The sequence below is a fragment of the Salvelinus namaycush genome, chromosome 28, assembly GCF_016432855.1.
Source record: "Salvelinus namaycush isolate Seneca chromosome 28, SaNama_1.0, whole genome shotgun sequence".
In the NCBI taxonomy this organism is placed as follows: domain Eukaryota; kingdom Metazoa; phylum Chordata; class Actinopteri; order Salmoniformes; family Salmonidae; genus Salvelinus; species Salvelinus namaycush.
The window spans coordinates 214,027-234,771 of NC_052334.1; the positions used below are offsets into that span (position 1 = coordinate 214,027).

The 20,745-nt window shown below is 45.0% G+C and overlaps 2 protein-coding genes across 3 annotated transcripts in view; both read left to right on the plus strand.

Moving 5' to 3' along the window:
• Window positions 1-3,334, plus strand: part of slc39a8 (solute carrier family 39 member 8) — a 39,633-nt gene extending 36,299 nt beyond the window's left edge. For both annotated transcript variants that reach the window (XM_038967005.1, XM_038967006.1), the window contains one exon: window positions 2,629-3,334. In XM_038967005.1, coding sequence (XP_038822933.1) covers window positions 2,629-2,778 — 150 coding nt within the window. In that variant the 3' untranslated portion in view covers window positions 2,779-3,334. The remainder of the gene's footprint in view (window positions 1-2,628) is intronic.
• A 4,882-nt stretch (window positions 3,335-8,216) lies between these two features.
• Window positions 8,217-20,081, plus strand: LOC120023112 (probable N-acetyltransferase camello). Its single transcript, XM_038967085.1, has 3 exons — window positions 8,217-8,337; window positions 10,944-11,079; window positions 16,958-20,081. The coding sequence occupies exon 3, from the start codon at window positions 16,985-16,987 to the stop codon at window positions 17,651-17,653; it is 669 nt and encodes a 222-aa protein (XP_038823013.1). The 5' UTR covers window positions 8,217-8,337; window positions 10,944-11,079; window positions 16,958-16,984; the 3' UTR covers window positions 17,654-20,081.
• Window positions 20,082-20,745: the final 664 nt, after the last annotated feature.

Genomic DNA, 20,745 nt, shown 5'->3' on the forward strand with positions numbered 1-20,745 from the left:
TGAAGGAGAATGTTCCTCTACTGGTAGATATGGTGAAGGAGAATGTTCCTCTACTGGTAGACATGGTGAAGGAGAATGTTCCGCTACTGGTAGACATGGTGAAGGAGAATGTTCCTCTACTGGTAGACATGGTGAAGGAGAATGTTCCGCTACTGGTAGACATGGTGAGGAGAATGTACCTATACTGGCAGACATGGTGAGGAGAATGTTCCTCTACTGGTAGACATGGTGAAGGAGAATGTTCCTCTACTGGTAGACATGGTGAAGGAGAATGTTCCTCTACTGGTAGACATGGTGAAGGAGAATGTTCCTCTACTGGTAGACATGGTGAGGAAAATGTTCCTCTACTGGTAGACATGGTGAAGGAGAATGTTCCTCTACTGGTAGACATGGTGAAGGAGAATGTTCCTCTACTGGTAGACATGGTGAAGGAGAATGTTCCTCTACTGGTAGACATGGTGAAGGAGAATGTTCCTCTACTGGTAGACATGGTGAAGGAGAATGTTCCTCTACTGGTAGACATGGTGAAGGAGAATGTTCCTCTACTGGTAGACATGGTGAAGGAGAATGTTCCTCTACTGGTAGACATGGTGAAGGAGAATGTTCCTCTACTGGTAGATATGGTGAGGAGAATGTACCTATACTGGCAGACATGGTGAGGAGAATGTTCCTCTACTGGTAGACATGGTGAAGGAGAATGTACCTCTACTTGTAGACATGGTGAGGAGAATGTTCCTCTACTGGTAGATATGGTGAAGGAGAATGTTCCTCTACTGGTAGACATGGTGAAGGATAATGTTCCTCTACTGGTAGACATGGTGAAGGAGAATGTTCCTCTACTGGTAGACATGGTGAAGGAGAATGTTCCTCTACTGGTAGACATGGTGAAGGAGAATGTTCCTCTACTGGTAGACATGGTGAGGAGAATGTTCCTCTACTGGTAGACATGGTGAAGGAGAATGTTCCTCTACTGGTAGACATGGTGAAGGAGAATGTTCCTCTACTGGTAGACATGGTGAAGGAGAATGTTCCTCTACTGGTAGATATGGTGAGGAGAATGTACCTATACTGGCAGACATGATGAGGAGAATGTTCCTCTACTGGTAGACATGGTGAAGGAGAATGTACCTCTACTTGTAGACATGGTGAGGAGAATGTTCCTCTACTGGTAGATATGGTGAAGGAGAATGTTCCTCTACTGGTAGACATGGTGAAGGAGAATGTTCCTCTACTGGTAGACATGGTGAAGGAGAATGTTCCTCTACTGGTAGATATGGTGAAGGAGAATGTTCCTCTACTGGTAGACATGGTGAAGGAGAATGTTCCTCTACTGGTAGACATGGTGAAGGAGAATGTACCTCTACTTGTAGACATGGTGAGGAGAATGTTCCTCTACTGGTAGATATGGTGAAGGAGAATGTTCCTCTACTGGTAGACATGGTGAAGGAGAATGTTCCTCTACTGGTAGACATGGTGAAGGAGAATGTTCCTCTACTGGTAGATATGGTGAAGGAGAATGTTCCTCTACTGGTAGACATGGTGAAGGAGAATGTTCCTCTACTGGTAGACATGGTGAAGGAGAATGTTCCTCTACTGGTCGACATGGTGAAGGAGAATGTTCCTCTACTGGTAGACATGGTGAAGGAGAATGTTCCTCTACTGGTAGACATGGTGAAGGAGAATGTTCCTCTACTGGTAGACATGGTGAAGGACAATGTTCCTCTACTGGTAGATATGGTGAAGGAGAATGTTCCTCTACTGGTAGACATGGTGAAGGAGAATGTTCCTCTACTGGTAGACATGGTGAAGGAGAATGTTCCTCTACTGGTAGACATGGTGAAGGAGAATGTTCCTCTACATAGCACTGGTAGTCATGGTGATGAGAATGTTCCTCTACATAGCACTGGTAGATATGGTGAGTGACATGGGACATGTCAATTGCATTTCCTTGATTCCTTGCATTTCTCATAAAGGGGGAGGGACCTTGAGGTGAGGAGAGAGGATGCTAGGAATCAAGGTAATGCAATTGAGATTCTCCCATCATGCTTCCTCCACCCTCAATGGCATCTGATCTGCTTCAACTCCCATATTACAATGCTTATCCTTTAGATCCCCCCCAACTGACTGATTTACTGAATTTACTTTAGTTTTTAACTTGTATGTGCCGTTCATCAACCTTCAGCTGCCAAGCAGGGCGTACATGTAACGGCACTAGAGAACCAGGGACCTAACTTTTCAATAGCTCAGTAGTAGTCTATATTGAGTTTAGTATGAAGGTTCTCTGGTCCTGCAGGGCGAGCAGACGGGTCATTATTTTATTTTTTTAAGGACACAACCACTGAATGACCCAGTGGACAGTCAGTTTCTCATCATACCATACTGTACGTGTTATCAGTTGATGTGTTATCACAGCTGCAGAGCTGCTTCTACCCCCTCAAGGAGGGAGAGAGGGAACACAGCTTTATTGACTGTAAAACAGTGTGACCTGATGATAGATGCAATGGGAGAGAGATGGAGGGAGGGAGGACGGTAGAACGAGGGAGAGAGAGGGAGTGAAAGAGAGAGAGGGAAGAAACGGAATGTGATATTTAACTGTTGGTTTAAAACCCGAGTTGGTTCTGATTTCAGTTCCCAGAGATGAACGCCGTGATGAATGAACAGGACGGGTCGACGGCGACCAATGTTATCTTCTTCCTGATCCAGAACGCCGGGCTGCTCACCGGGTTCGCTATCATCCTGCTCATCACCATGTTCGTTGGTGAGATCAACCTGGGTTAGAGCCAATGCCGTAGCTATAGTAACACTAGATGACTGACAGGGGGGGGCTGTTTTGAAGCCACTGCGCCACCATCTTTTTTTTATTGAAATACCGTAGAATTAATTTCATTCCTACGGAGGACTGCTCCTTCTGAGGAGTACCAATATGGTGGACGGTGGCTTCAAAGTCTGTCATTGGCCAATATATAGCATCGGCAATCTAGTGTTCATACACATCATTGGGTAGAGCTGGGTGAGAGGGAAGAAAAGAACAAGGGAGGGAGAGAAAAACGAGAATGAGAGGAACAATGAGAGAAATAAATCATTTCAAAGACCAAAACGTGAATGAACAGAGCTGCTTTCATTCCGCTCCGACATCACATCGGACTGGGAAGTGCCCACGTCTTGTTTTACACTAATTGTTTACTGGGAAACTGAATATTTGTCCTTTTATTTTTTTCCTGACTATCATTATATTTAAATAGAGGGAACAATCACGTAACTAGTGTAAATGAAATAAAGAAACAATGTATTTAAAACAAATGTTTTCAATAAATTATTTTTTCAGTCTTTACAATGTTCTTGTGAACTTGTCTTGCTTTTAGTTGAACTGATGATTATCTGTTGTCTCCACCAATGATTTATATATACACTAGATGACTGATAGGGGGCGCTGTTGAATCCACCAATGATTTATATATACACTAGATGACTGATAGGGGGCGCTGTTGAATCACCGTCCCTCCATCTTGGAACTCCTCCACCGTTGCATCAAGTATTTAGGAAGTTATAGACATGCATGTATTAATGTTACATTCGTCTTTGCCCATTTCTTCTATTATATAGACACCTTAATGCATAGTTTTAAATTATATTATGTGAGCTAAACATACAAATAAAAATACAGTATATAAAAACATTTTCTTTCAAGTAATATCTAACAATTTCACAACAACTACCTAATACACATAAATCTAAGTAAAGGAATTAAGAATATATAAATATATGGACGAACAATGTCAGAGCGGCATAGACTAAGATGCAATAGATAGTATAGAATACAGTATGTATATATGAGATGAGCAATGCAAGATATGTAAACATTATTAAAGTGACATTATTAAAGTGACTAGTGTTCCATTTATTAAAGTGACCAATGATTTCAAGTCTGTATGTAGGAAGCAGCCTCTCTGTGCTAGTGATGGCTGTTTAACAGTCTGATGGCTCTTGAGAACCTGTTTATCAGTCTCTCGGTCCCGGCTTTGATGCGCCTGTACTGACCTCGCCTTCTGGATGATAGCAGGGTGAACAGGCAGTGGCTCGGGTGGTTGTTGTCCGTGCTGATCTTTTTGGCCTTCCTGTAACATCGGGTGCTGTAGGTGTCCTGGAAGGCAGGTAGTTTGCCCCCGGTGATGTGTTGTGCAGACCGCACCACTCTCTGGAGAGTCTTACTGTTGTGGGCGGTGCATCTGCCGTACCAGGCGGTGATACAGCCCGACAGGATGCTCTCAATTGTGCATCTGTAGAAGTTTGTAAGGGTTTTAGGTGACAAGCCAAATTTCTTCAGCCTCCTAAGGTTGAGGAGGCACTGTCTGTGTGGGTGGACCATTTCAGTTTGTCAGTGTTATGTACACCGAGGCTAAATTTAGTAATTAATAAATTGCCTTTTTTTTTTTTTAAATGGACAATTCTGTATACTGTCTTGTGTAACAATACCTGTTAGCAAAGGTGTCAGCTAGAGATGATGTGCAGGAGCCTGAAGGGATTTGTTGTCTTCAATGATGTCTACTTTGATGCTAATTAGCATTTTCGAATCTGAGAGTAAATAGAGCCGAATATATTGATAAGTGTTACCTTGTCCTAGAGAGAGCTTTACATGGTTAACAAAATGTAGCGCCAGAAACACAACCCTTATTTTAAGTGTTTCTAAAATTCCCAATGGGAAAAATGAATGGTGGAAAATGGATTGGAACCATTTCCCTGTTTGACTGCTAGGTTTTATGGGTATTATGACTCATACTGTGGGGCTCTATGGCCAATACATACTGTAGCATCAGCAGTTCAGGGTTTATATACAATAAGGGTACTAAACTCATTCCACGGACGGCCTAGTGTTTGCAGGTTTTTCCTTTCGAATCAAATTGTATTGGTCAATTAAGTCCTAGACAACCAGGTGAGGGGAGGTCTTTACTAATTAGTTACTTTAATTCATCAATCAAGTACAAAAAAACCTGCAGACACTCGGCCCTCCGTGGAAAAGGTTTGACAGGTGATATATAGAACAAAAATATAAACGCTACATGCAACACTTTCAACAATTTTACTGAGTTACAGTTCATATAAGGAAATCAGTCAACTGAAATAAATAAATTAGGCCCTAATCTATGGATTTCCTATGACTGGGCAGAAGTGCAGCCTGGGAGGGCAGGCCCAGCCAATCAGAATGAGTTTTCCCCCACAAAAGGGCTTTATTACAGACAGAAATACTCCTCAGTTTTATCAGCTGTCCGGGTGGCTGGTCTCAGACGATCCAGCAGGTGAAGAAGCCAGGTGTGGAGGTCCTGGGCTGGCGTGGTTACACCTGGTCTGTGGTTGTGAGGCCGGTTGGACGCACTGCCAAATTCTCTAAAATGACGTGGGAGGTGGCTTATGGTAGAGAAATGAACATTAAATTCTCTGTCAACAGCTCTTGTGGACATTCCTGCAGTCAGCATGCCAATTGTACACTCCCTGGAAACTTGAGACATCTGTGACATTGTGTTGTTTACATTTTACATTACATTTAAGTCATTTAGCAGACGCTCTTATCCAGAGCGACTTACAAATTGGAAAGTTCATACATATTCATCCTGGTCCCCCCGTGGGAAATGAACCCACAACCCTGGCGTTGCAAGCGCCATGCTCTACCAACTGAGCCACACGGGACCAGGTTTGTTTGACAAAACTGCACCTTTTTAGTAGCCTTTTATTGTCCCCAGCACAAGGTGCACCTGTGTAATGATCATGCTGTTTAATCTGCTTCTTGACTTGCCACACCTGTCATGTGGATGGATTTATCTTGGCAAAATAGAAATGCTCATTAACAGGGATGTAAACAAATGTGTGTACAACATTTGAGAAATAAGCTTTTTTGTGGAATGGAACATTTCTGTGATATTTTATTTCAGCTCATGAAACATGGGACCAACACTTTACATGTTGCGTTTTATATTTATGTTCAGTAATAAATAAATCGGTCTCCACCGGACTCAATCTCTTTGCTGTAGAAAAATGATTCAATAATGTGTGAGCTAGGCCATTTAACATACACTCTTATCCAGAGCGATTTAGAATAGTGAGTAACTACAAATCAAATCAAAGTTGATTTATCACGTATGCCGAATACAACACCTTACAGTGAAATGCTGACTTACAGGCTCTAACCAATAGTGCAAAAAAAGGTATTAGATGAACAATAGGTAAGTAAAGAAATAAAAACAACAGTAAAAAGACAGTGAAAAATAACAGTAGCGAGGCTATATACAGTAGAGAGGCTATATACAGTAGAGAGGCTCTATACAGTAGAGAGGCTATATACAGTAGAGAGGCTACATACAGTAGAGAGGCTACATACAGTAGAGAGGCTATATACAGTAGAGAGGCTACATACAGTAGAGAGGCTATATACAGTAGAGAGGCTATACACAGTAGAGAGGCTATATACAGTACATTTACATTTACATTTAAGTCATTTAGCAGACGCTCTTATCCAGAGCGACTTACAAATTGGTGCATTCACCTTATGACATCCAGTGGAACAGCCACTATAGTAGAGAGGCTATATATACAGTAGAGAGGCTACATACAGTAGAGAGGCTACATACAGTAGAGAGGCTATATACAGTAGAGAGGATATATACAGTAGAGAGGCTATACACAGTAGAGAGGCTATATACAGTAGAGAGGATATATACAGTAGAGAGGCTATACACAGTAGAGAGGCTACATACAGTAGAGAGGCTATATACAGTAGAGAGGCTATATACAGTAGAGAGGCTATATACAGTAGAGAGGCTATACACAGTAGAGAGGCTATATACAGTAGAGAGGCTATATACAGTAGAGAGGCTATATACAATAGAGAGGCTATATAAAGTAGAGAGGCTACATACAGTAGAGAGGCTATACCAGTAGAGGGGCTACATACAGACACCGGGTTAGTCAGGCTGATTGAGGTAGTATGTACATGTATGCATGCATGCATGTATTCCTGAACAACGTCTATTTGCGCCCCTATTGGATGGTAATTATAAGTGTAATGGCTGTGCCCAATGCAATGGCACTTATAAATGCAGATCCTTCAAACATCCACAAACAGGGACATCGATCCCAATCAAAGGTGTTATTACGTGCTCCACTAAGGCAGTTATTTATCTCATAACTTGTCCTTGTGGTAAAAATTATGTGGGTAAAACAAAGCGTGAATTAAAAGTACGTATCTCAGAGCATCGTAGCACCATTAGGTGCAAAAACTTGACCTACCCAGTTGCGGCCCACTTTTTGGAGGCAGGCCACTCGATTTCATCTTTGCGTTATATTGGCATCGAACATGTCACCCTCCCTAGGAGAGGGGGTGACCTTGATAATTTATTGTTAAGACGAGAGGCTGCTTGGATATTTAATTTAAAGACCCTTGCTCCCTTCGGTCTTAATGTGGACTTTGATCTGAAGCCATTCTTGTGATTGTTGTGATTGTTGTGACTTTGCCATTGTGGTTGTTTGTAGGCTTGTGTGGTCTTTAGTGTGTCTATGATCGTATGTTACAATTAATACAAATGGATATGTTGCTCATTCTATGCCGTTTTAATATGAGTAATTAACCAATGATATTAGGCCACTGTTGGCCATGATTACAGACACCTGTGTGTCTTGACACTATATATAAACGAGTCATCCCGCAGTGTCTGTGATTGTACCCTGATGAAGACAGCTTGCCTGTCGAAACGTTGGTAATTAAATATTTTTGCATCTGAGCTCCTAGAGTGTGCGGCTCTCCTTTATTTTCTAGTTTTCTACTCCGCTAGCCAGCACCTCGCCTACATAGGTGTGCGTTTCTTTTTTCTTCTAGTATGTACATGTAGACATGGTTAAAGTGACTATGTATATATGATGAACAGAGAGTAGCAGTAGCGTAAAAGAGGTGTTGGCGGGTGGTGGGACACAATGCAGTCATTTAGGTGCTGGTCCCGAAACAACAACCATGGCGTTGCAAGCCTCATGCTATTCCCTCTGAGCCACACGGAATCCTATGAAGATAACATAGCAAGATAAAAATGTCACGTGTTTAGCTGCCCCCTTGTTTTATCTTTCTACATTAACTGGCCATGTGTTTATATAACCATCATTTTTATAACGGTGCCAATAAACTGCAGAATGAAGAGTAGGAGCGACCGAATGTTCCTTTCAGCCAATCGGAAAACAAGACGTACCCTAAACCCCTCCTATCTCAGTGAATGCGGACGTCAGAACCACAATCAACTAAACTCCTAATTGTTTCTCTCCAACAGGATTTTATATTTCTCAGAGACATATCAAAATCAGGTGGGTTTTTTATCTCTTACAAATCGTTTCCATTGACAGCTGAAAGATTAATCATACACGTTGTGATGGAATGTAAATATATATGATCTGACTATCGGCCTAGTTTAATAAAGGTTCAATAAAAAGATAACTCGCTATCTAGCTAGGTAACAATTCAGAGCTGATAGCTAGCTTTAGTTTGCCAGGAGAGTTACGTGCTATTTGCTAATCGATAGAAACTAATAACTAATGTAGCTAGGTATCAAATAGCTAGGGAAGATCAGGTTTGATGTCGCATTCATTGGATTACTGAAATATAGGGTATTGACACTGCGGTCAGTTGTCTCGGACCCGACATTGAATTGCACTAAACTCTGTCAGGCAGAAATGAGCGTTTGAATAAGGACAGTTTACTCTATAAGCCAACATGTTGTTGAATACAATTACATATTTTAACGTACTTTACCAGTTTTCCGTGTGGTTGGTCCTTTTTGTCGGTAGGAATGTGAGACAATATATCCACAGGATATAAGTCTAATTGCATCAACTTTTCAAAGCGCTGGTTGGAGCGTTCAGATGTATATCACCTGACGCTTGTGCACAACATAAAAACACAGGGGTAAGTAACGTTATGCAGGCACGTGTTTACACGGTTGTGTACATGCTTCAGGTAGAAATCTGAATGCTTTACCAGCGCTTTGAAAATGTGACATAATTATATATTCCTGTGGAAATATTGTCTCACATTCCTACTGCCAAAAGGACCAACCACATGGACAACCGGTAAAGAACGTTAAAATATAATTTTATTAAATATTCTGGCGGCCTGTAGAGGTCGTGAGAGGAAACTTTCCTGATTCAGTATTTCTACTTGTACATCTATCACTCCAGGGTTTAATTGCTAAATTGTAATTATTTCGCCACTATGGCCTAATTATTGCCTTACCGCCCTTATCCTACCTCATTTGCATACACTGTATATATACTTTTTCTATTGTGTTATTGACTGTATGTTTGTTTTACTCCATGTGTAACTCTGTGTTGTTGTTTTTCTCTCACTGCTTTGCTTTATCTTGTCCAGGTTGCAGTTGTAAATGAGAACTTGTTCTCAACTAGCCTACCTGGTTAAATAAAGGTGAAATAAAAAAGTAAAAATTAAAATCCTAATTTCAGCCTGAGTTGGGTTTCCAGGCAATGCAGTCAGGTGACATTCAGGTGAGGCGAGAGGGCTGTAGGGGTCATGAAATTTCGTCAGCCGGTGATTGTCAAGCAAATAACTGTCGGTCTCACGGCAATGGACCTTTAATATAAACACACGTAGAATCTCCTGGCCTCAACACGAGCCACCGATGCAGATCTTTAATATAAACACACGTAGAATCTCCTGGCCTCAACACGAGCCACCGATGCAGACCTTTAATATAAACACACGTAGAATCTCCTGGCCTCAACACGAGCCACCGATGCAGACCTTTAATATAAACACACGTAGAATCTCCTGGCCTCAACACGAGCCACCGATGCAGACCTTTAATATAAACACACGTAGAATCTCCTGGCCTCAACACGAGCCACCGATGCAGACCTTTAATATAAACACACGTAGAATCTCCTGGCCTCAACACGAGCCACCGATGCAGACCTTTAATATAAACACACGTAGAATCTCCTGGCCTCAACACGAGCCACCGATGCAGACCTTTAATATAAACACACGTAGAATCTCCTGGCCTCAACACGAGCCACCGATGCAGAACTTTGGAACATCTACATTTTTAAAAAGTCTTAATTAATCCATGTAATATAGCCTTCACCTTCACAATAAATCCATTATTTATTTTAGGTCTAAAGAAACATGATATGAAGAAAATGTAGACTATTTCAAAAGAACAGAATATCATACTCTGAGTTGTCCTTATGTTAGGTCCAGATCTGGCTGTGCCATGTGGCTGTGGGCTACAGTTCATTTAGCAGACAAGATTTGCTTAAAATTCCGTGGCATTATTTTATATTTTATAGTATGAAGAATACAATTGAACAAAGCTGAATAAAATATAAATAATATTTTATCAACGATTTGAGGGAGTGAGCATGTAACCGATGTGAAATGGCTAGCTAGTTAGCGGGGTGCGCGCTAGTAGCGTTTCAACCGGTGATGTCACTCGCTCTGAGACCTTGAAGTAGTTGTTGCCCTTGCTCTGCCCACAAGGGCTGTGGCTTTTGTGTAGCGATGGGTAACGATGCTTCGTGGTAGGCAGTTGTTGATGTGTGCAGAGGGTCCCTGGTTCGAGCCCAGGTAGGAGCGAGGAGAGGGACGGAAGCTATACTGTAACACGCGCATACTGCTATTCTGTGTTGAGCGGTTAACAAATAAATACGTCCTCCTATATGCTTAATTTAGAGTTATTCATGTAACTTTAGTTCCACAAATGTTGGTCTGATATGTTTAGATTTATAATACATTGTAAGGCTCCACGATGAGACTAATGATGATTTGAAAAAAAGTCGCTTGAAATGGATGAGCTCTGCTTTGTTTTTTGAGAAGCACTTGATAACACCTCAAATTTCCCAGCGGGATCCCCTTTGTGTGGCCATAATGCACCCTAAAATATCTATGCCCTTTGCAGCCCTTCTCCCTGCTCCGAAGAACCTCTCATCTCACTCACACGGCTCTCCGTCACGTGACCCGGTCTTTCTCACAGGCTACAAGTGAAGACGGACACATCGGGGACGCAACTGTGCCCATCCTCATCCAATTCCAAGGTGCATATTGAAATTGGAAGAACTGTCCACATTTTACTTTTTGTCAGCCAACAAGATGAGTAAGCCTAACGAACAGCGAAAGCATTAGCCAATCTCCTTTCCCCATAGTACATAGACTTGCTCTGGCAGCATAAACAGCCAAATACTCCAGGTAGACTGACTCTGGCAGCATAAACAGCCAAATACTCCAGGTAGACTGACTCTGGCAGCATAAACAGCCAAATACTCCAGGTAGACTGACTCTGGCAGCATAAACAGCCAAATGCTCCAGGTAGACTGACTCTGGCATCATAAACAGCCAAACGCTCCAGGTAGACTGACTCTGGCAGCATAAACAGCCAAATGCTCCAGGTAGACTGACTCTGGCAGCATAAACAGCCAAATGCTCCAGGTAGACTGACTCTGGCAGCATAAACAGCCAAATGCTCCAGGTAGACTGACTCTGGCAGCATAAACAGCCAAATGCTCCAGGTAGACTGACTCTGGCAGCATAAACAGCCAAATACTCCAGGTAGACTGACTCTGGCAGCATAAACAGCCAAATACTCCAGGTAGACTGACTCTGGCAGCATAAACAGCCAAATACTCCAGGTAGACTGACTCTGGCAACAAAAACAGCCAAATACTCCAGGTAGACTGACTCTGGCAGCATAAACAGCCAAATGCTCCAGGTAGACTGACTCTGGCAGCAAAAACAGCCAAATGCTCCAGGTAGACTGACTATGGCAGCATAAACAGGCAAATACTCCAGGTAAACTGACTGGCAGCATAAACAGCCAAATACTCCAGGTAGACTGACTCTCTGGCAGCATAAACAGCCAAATACTCCAGGTAAACTGACTCTGGCAGCATAAACAGCCAAATGCTCCAGGTAGACTGACTCTGGCAGCATAAACAGCCAAATACTCCAGGTAAACTGACTCTGGCAGCATAAACAGCCAAATACTCCAGGTAGACTGACTCTGGCAGCATAAACAGCCAAATACTCCAGGTAAACTGACTCTGGCAGCATAAACAGCCAAATACTCCAGGTAGACTGACTCTGGCAGCATAAACAGCCAAATACTCCAGGTAGACTGACTCTGGCAGCATAAACAGCCAAATACTCCAGGTAGACTGACTCTGGCAGCATAAACAGCCAAATACTCCAGGTAGACTGACTCTGGCAGCATAAACAGCCAAATACTCCAGGTAGACTGACTCTGGCAGCATAAACAGCCAAATACTCCAGGTAGACTGACTCTGGCAGCATAAACAGCCAAATACTCCAGGTAGACTGACTCTGGCAGCATAAACAGCCAAATACTCCAGGTAGACTGACTCTGGCAGCAAAAACAGCCAAATGCTCCAGGTAGACTGACTCTGGCAGCAAAAACAGCCAAATACTCCAGGTAGACTGACTCTGGCATCATAAACAGCCAAATACTCCAGGTAGACTGACTCTGGCAGCATAAACAGCCAAATACTCCAGGTAGACTGACTCTGGCAGCAAAAACAGCCAAATGCTCCAGGTAGACTGACTCTGGCAGCATAAACAGCCAAATACTCCAGGTAGACTGACTCTGGCAGCAAAAACAGCCAAATACTCCAGGTAGACTGACTCTGGCAGCATAAACAGCCAAATACTCCAGGTAGACTGACTCTGGCAGCATAAACAGCCAAATACTCCAGGTAGACTGACTCTGGCAGCATAAACAGCCAAATGCTCCAGGTAGACTGACTCTGGCAGCATAAACAGTCAAACGCTCCAGGTAGACTGACTCTGGCAGCATAAACAGCCAAACGCTCCAGGTAGACTGACTCTGGCAGCATAAACAGCCAAATGCTCCAGGTAGACTGACTCTGGCAGCATAAACAGCCAAATACTCCAGGTAGACTGACTCTGGCATCATAAACAGCCAAATACTCCAGGTAGACTGACTCTGGCAGCATAAACAGCCAAATGCTCCAGGTAGACTGACTCTGGCATCATAAACAGCCAAATGCTCCAGGTAGACTGACTCTGGCATCATAAACAGCCAAACGCTCCAGGTAGACTGACTCTGGCAGCAAAAACAGCCAAATGCTCCAGGTAGACTGACTCTGGCAGCATAAACAGCCAAATACTCCAGGTAGACTGACTCTGGCAGCAAAAACAGCCAAATACTCCAGGTAGACTGACTCTGGCAGCAAAAACAGCCAAATACTCCAGGTAGACTGACTCTGGCAGCAAAAACAGCCAAATACTCCAGGTAGACTGACTCTGGCAGCATAAACAGCCAAATACTCCAGGTAGACTGACTCTGGCCTCATAAACAGCCAAATACTCCAGGTAGACTGACTCTGGCAGCATAAACAACCAAACACTCCATATAAACTTGAACCGATTCTCAATTGCGATACGGTTCCAGAAATATAAAGCCCTTTACTTTCATATCACATAAAAAAATGAACTCACAATTGCAAAATACACACTGTATACTGTGTTCACCCGGCTTTATCGCAGTTGCAGCCGAGAGTATTTTTCGTTGACAACATGATTTTGGCGGTATTTTTTCATTACACACAGGTGTTTGGAGCATGCGAGATAGAGGAACCGCCTGTTCTAATGACCTGTCTTCTCTCTGTCTTCCGTAACACTCATTATAACATGGAGATATGGCCTTATGGGAACACTAACCCTACAGAGGGCGCGTTAATGCAGGATTTGTTAATGCAGGATTTGTTAATGCAGGATTTGTTAATGCAGGATTCGTTAATGCAGGATTCGTTAATGCAGGATTCGTTAATGCAGGATTCGTTAATGCAGGATTCGTTAATGCAGGATTCGTTAATGCAGGATTCGTTAATGCAGGATTCGTTAATGCAGGATTCGTTAATGCAGGATTCGTTAATGCAGGATTCGTTAATGCAGGATTCGTTAATGCAGGATTCGTTAATGCAGGATTTTTTAGATAAAACACAGAAAAAGACCTTGCTGCAGATCTAAATAGCTTGTTATTGTAAATTCTGCCCGGCTTCAGTCAGTGTTCGCTCCAAATCATGAATGGAAAAGAAGTCATTTCGTGCCTTAGTTGCACTTCTTCAGCTCCTGTTGCACTTTTCCACTGGGCTGAATATATATTTGATCTCTTCATTGGGTCACCAGACAGCGGTCTGTCTGATGCGTAGGCTACTTCTCTCCTTTTTTCCCAGTAGAAAGTTAAAATGCAAGATTAACTTTTAAGCAAAACATTAGGAAATGTAGTTGGCTACATTCTTTCAATGATAAACATTAGAAATATGATGGCCATCGTCAGAGCGCATCGTTACGTTACCTCACTACTGCTCTGTCACTCAGTACATCGTTACGTTCCGTCACTCATTCACGTTGTTCGAAGGTAAACAACCTGGCAGATGAAAATGCACACGATATACTTACTTTGTCCTATTCAATGATCAATGAAATGGGTTAATAAATAGCTAGCTACTACTGCCTGCGTTTACTCCAGACACATTGAGATGAAGGTAGGAGAACTCACTATTCACCATATATTGGTTCAATTTGGAGAGGACCAAAACTTCTCTCCTGACACTGGTCACAACATTTGTACAATCGAAATAAACTATCTACATGGCATTTCATTTTTCTAATGATCTGTTGCTTGGTAAACATGCCTGGGGAGAGAATTAATAATATCATGGAAGCATGGGCTTGGATCACGACATATGCCTCGTTCATGTGCTAGTCAGAACTAAGAAACTCTGAAATGTTCAACTTGCTAACTGGTTGAACGTGGCAAGTGTATAACTACAACCAGTTAGCAAGTGGGAAATTACAGAGTTTCCTAGTTCCGACTAGCACGTGAACCCAGCAATAACGACAGACGTCATCAGCAATGGAATAATGACAGACAAAGTAGCCCTACTTAACAACGCCAAGTAGGCAGACTAAAACGACCCTATGGCCTCAGCCAAGTAGGCAGACTAAAATGACCCCATGGCCTCAGCCAAGTAGGCAGACTAAAATGACCCTATGGCCTCAGCCAAGTAGGCAGACTAAAACGACCCAATGGCCTCAGCCAAGTAGACAGACTAAAACGACCCCATGGCCTCAGCCAAGTAGACAGACTAAAACGACCCCATGGCCTCAGCCAAGTAGGCAGACTAAAACGACCCTATGGCCTCAGCCAAGTAGACAGACTAAAACGACCCTATGGCCTCAGCCAAGTAGACAGACTAAAACGACCCTATGGCCTCAGCCAAGTAGGCAGACTAAAACGACCCTATGGCTTCAGCCAAGTAGGCAGACTAAAACGACCCTTTGGCCTCAGGCAAGTAGGCAGACTAAAACGACCCTATGGCCTCAGCCAAGTAGGCAGACTAAAACGACCCTATGGCCTCAGCCAAGTAGGCAGACTAAAACGACCCTATGGCCTCAGCCAAGTAGGCAGACTAAAACGACCCCATGGCCTCAGCCAAGTAGGCAGACTAAAACGACCCAATGGCCTCAGCCAAGTAGGCAGACTAAAACGACCCTATGGCTTCAGCCAAGTAGGCAGACTAAAACGACCCCATGGCCTCAGCCAAGTAGGCAGACTAAAACGACCCCATGGCCTCAGCCAAGTAGACAGACTAAAACGACCCTTTGGCCTCAGCCAAGTAGGCAGACTAAAACGACCCTTTGGCCTCAGCCGAGTAGGCAGACTAGAACGACCCTTTGGCCTCAGCCGAGTAGACAGACTAGAACGACCCTATGGCTTCAGCCAAGTAGGCAGACTAAAACGACCCTTTGGCCTCAGCCAAGTAGGCAGACTAAAACGACCCTATGGCCTCAGCCAAGTAGGCAGACTAAAACGACCCCATGGCCTCAGCCAAGTAGGCAGACTAAAACGACCCTTTGGCCTCAGCCGAGTAAGCAGACTAAAACGACCCCATGGCCTCAGCCAAGTAGGCAGACTAAAACGACCCCATGGCCTCAGCCGAGTAGACAGACTAGAACGACCCCATGGCCTCAGCCGAGTAGACAGACTAAAACGACCCTATGGCCTCAGCCGAGTAGACAGACTAAAACGACCCTTTGGCCTCAGCCAAGTAGGCAGACTAAAACGACCCTATGGCCTCAGCCAAGTAGGCAGACTAAAACGACCCCATGGCCTCAGCCGAGTAGACAGGAAATTAATAAATTGAATAACAATGACTAGTTACGGGATTCTGATTCAATACAAGATGTTTTGAGAAGGGGAGACTTGTGCCCTGAGACGAGTGACTGAGTAAAACATTCATTAAACCCGAAACCCTAAACCTCAACTAAATATTGTAATGAATAATGTGGAAATTGAGCAAGTTGAGGTGAATAAATTGCTTGGGGTAACCCTGGATTGTAAACCGTCATGGTCAAAACATATTGATACAACAGTAGCTAAGATGGGGAGAAGTCTGTCCATAATAAAGCGCTGCTTTAGGTTCTAGGCTGTACTGAGTAGACTGCCAGCGTTGGACTGAACGGTAGGTTGTACTGAGTAGACTGTCAGCGTTGGACTGAACGGTAGGCTGTACTGAGTAGACTGTCAGCGTTGGACTGAACGGTAGGCTGTACTGAGTAGACTGTCAGCGTTGGACTGAACGGTAGGCTGTACTGAGTAGACTGCCAGCGTTGGACTGAACGGTAGGCTGTACTGAGTAGACTGTCAGCGTTGGACTGAACGGTAGGTTGTACTGAGTAGACTGTCAGCGTTGGACTGAACGGTAGGCTGTACTGAGTAGACTGTCAGCGTTGGACTGAACGGTAGGCTGTACTGAGTAGACTGTCAGCGTTGGACTGAACGGTAGGTTGTACTGAGTAGACTGTCAGCGTTGGACTGAACGGTAGGCTGTACTGAGTAGACTGCCAGCTCTCACTGTGTCGTCTCTATTAAAGGGCTGAGCAGTGCCACCCACCAGTGCCATGGCTGGCATCACTATCCGGAGATTTGAGGAAGACGACAAGGAGACCGTGAAGGAGATCTTCACCATGGGGATGAGCGAGCACGTCCCTTCCTCCTTCATGCACCTCCTCAAACAGCCCCTGACCCAGATGATCCTGATGGTCACGTTCTGCGCCCTGCTGGCCAGCTCCAAGTCCGTCCTGCTGCCTGTAGTAGGGGTCACTCTCCTCCTGGCCGGGGCCAAGCAGCTGGTGGGCTACCTCTTCAACAGCTACATCGACACCTCCCTGAGGAAGGACCTCGACCACATCCAGGAGACCTACCTGGAGAACAAGGACTCGTGTTTCTGGGTGGCTGAGAGCGACGGCCGGGTGGTGGGTTCGGTGGCCTGCCTGCCCGCGGAGAGAGAACCGGGCTGCATGGAGCTGAAGAGGTTGTCTGTACGTCGGACACACCGGAGGATGGGTATCGCTAAGGCCCTCAGTAGGACAGTGGCAGACTTCAGCAGGGAGAGAGGCTTCCCTGCGGTCGTTCTCTACACGTCTGTTGTGCAGACTGATGCACAGAGGCTGTATGAGAACGTAGGCTACACACGGGTCAGAGAGTTCGTCATCCCTGAGCCCATCGCCAAAATCACCAACTTTACTCTGATAGAGTATAAACTGGACTTACTGCAGGCGGGGAAATAGGAAGAGGACTGGACTTACTGCAGGGGGAATAGGAGGAGGACTGGACTTACTGCAGGCGGGGAAATAGGAAGAGGACTGGACTTACTGCAGGGGGATATAGGAGGAGGACTGGACTTACTGCAGGGGGGAAATAGAAGGAGGACTGGACTTACTGCAGGGGGAATAGAAGGAGGACTGGACTTACTGCAAGGGGAATAGGAGGACTGGACTTACTGCAAGGGGAATAGGAGGAGGACTGGACTTACTGCAGGGGGGAAATAGAAGGAGGACTGGACTTATTGCAAGGGGAATAGAAGGAGGACTGGACTTATTGCAAAGGGAATAGGAGGAGGACTGGACTTACTGCAGGGGGAATAGGAAGAGGACTGGACTTACTGCAGGGGGAATAGGAAGAGGACTGGACTTACTGCAGGGGGAATAGGAGGAGGACTGGACTTACTGCAAGGGGATATAGGAGGAGGACTGGACTTACTGCAGGGGGCATAGGAGGAGGACTGGACTTACTGCAGGGGGAATAGGAGGAGGACTGGACTTACTGCAAGGGGATATAGGAGGAGGACTGGACTTACTGCACGGGGAATAGGAAGAGGACTGGACTTACTGCAAGGGGATATAGGAGGAGGACTGGACTTACTGCAAAGGGATATAGGGTGAGGACTGGACTTACTGCAGGTGGGATATAGGAGGACAGGACTTACTGCAGGGGGAATAGGAAGAGGACTGGACTTACTGCAGGGGGATATAGGGTGAGGACTGGACTTACTGTAGGGGGGATATAGGAGGAGGACAGGACTTACTGCAGGGGGAATAGGAAGAGGACTGGACTTACTGCAGGGGGATATAGGAGGAGGACTGGACTTACTGCAGGGGGGGAAATAGGAGGAGGACTGGACTTACTGCAGGGGGATATAGGAGGAGGACTGGACTTACTGCAGGGGGAATAGGAAGAGGACTGGACTTACTGCAGGGGGATATAGGAGGATGACAGGACTTACTGCAAGGGGATATAGGAGGATGACAGGACTTACTGCAGGGGGATATAGGAGGAGGACTGGACTTACTGCAGGGGGATATAGGAGGATGACAGGACTTACTGCAGGGGGATATAGGAGGATGACAGGACTTACTGCAGGGGGATATAGGAGGAGGACTGGACTTACTGCAGGGGGGAAATAGGTTGAGGACAGGATTTACTGCAGGGGGAATAGGAGGAGGACAGGACTTACTGCAGGGGGGGAAATAGGTTGAGGACAGGATTTACTGCAGGGGGATATAGGAGGAGGACTGGACTTACTGCAGGGGGGGAAATAGGTTGAGGACAGGACTTACTGCAGGGGGAATAGGAGGACAGGACTTACTGCAGGGGAAATAGGAGGAGGACTGGACTTACTGCAGGGGGAACTAGGGTGAGGACTGGGCTTACTGCAGGGGGGGAATAGGAGGAGGACTGGACTTACTGCAGGGGGGGAATAGGAGAAGGACTGGACTTACTGCAGGGGGAAATAGGGTGAGGACTGGACTTACTGCAGGGGGGGAAATAGGAGGAGGACAGGACTTACTGCAAGGGGATATAGGAGGAGGACTGGACTTACTGCAGGGGGGGAAATAGGAGGAGGACAGGACTTACTGCAGGGGGAAATAGGGTGAGGACTGGACTTACTGCAGGGGGGGAAATAGGAGGAGGACAGGACTTACTGCAAGGGGATATAGGAGGAGGACTGGACTTACTGCAGGGGGAATAGAAGGAGGACAGGACTTACTGCAGGGGGAATAGGAGGAGGACAGGACTTACTGCAGGGGGAATAGGAGGAGGACAGGACTTACTGCAGGGGGAATAGGAGGAGGACTGGACTTACTGCAGGGGGGGAAATAGGGGGAGGACTGGACTTACTGCAGGGGGAATAGGAGGAGGACTGGACTTACTGCAGGGGGAATAGGAGGAGGACTGGACTTACTGCAGGGGGGGGAAAGGAATGTTATAATATCTGTACATTATAGGAACACCTGTATTTACAAAAGTACAATAATTAATGTTTTACTTTGGCTTGAGATTAAGAATCAGTGGTAGAGACTTTATAAGTGCATGAAGAGGTACAAAAGTAAGATGCCTGTTTTTTTTTAAACTATACTTTCAGTTCCTGTTGATACTATGCCCAGTCTGTCTTCTACTAGCACATGATCGCAATAGGAGGAAGAAGGATTGTGAGACTAACTGCCAATAACACAAGAAGCTGAACTCTGCCTAGCAGAGACATCTTTGTAATAAAGTTAAAGGACATCACCCTGGACGGGGTGAACCTCAGTCGGGGATAAAAAGGGAAAACACCATCTTGAGGACTGAGTGTGTTACTTGCAAATGACTGTAAGTGTAAACTCCGGGTTGCAATCCAGCTTGCAATCTTTATTAAACAAACAAACCTCTGATCAAGGAAGTTTCCTGTAGTCTCTTGTATGAACTGAGGGCAGAAAACCCTTACAGGGGGAACTAGGGTGAGGACTGGACTTACAGCAGGGGGAATAGGAGGAGGACTGGACTTACTGCAGGGGGAATAGGAGGAGGACTGGACTTACTGCAGTGGGAATAGGAGGAGGACTGGACTTACTGCAGGGGGAATAGGAGGATGACTGGACTTACTGCAGGGGGGAAATAGGGGGAGGACTGGATTTACTGCAGGGGGAATAGAAGGAGGACAGGACTTACTGCAGGGGGAATAGGAGGAGGACTGGACTTACTGCAGGGGGAATAGGAGGAGGACTGGACTTACTGCAGGGGGGGAATAGGACTGGACTTACTGCAGGGGGGGAATAGGAGGAGGACTGGACTTACTGCAGGGGGGAGTTGGAGGAGGACTGAAGTGACAGTAGGACACAGACAGACAAGCTCTCAAGCACACACACACCAAAGACATGGGGGGAACAGAGGAATAGATACAGTGTGGCAAACAAGTATTTAGTCAGCCACCAATTGTGCAAGTTCTCCCACTTAAAAAGATGAGAGAGGCCTGTAATTTTCATCATAGGTACACTTCAACTATGACAGACAAAATGAGAAAAAAATCCAGAAAATCACATTGTAGGATTTTTTATGAATT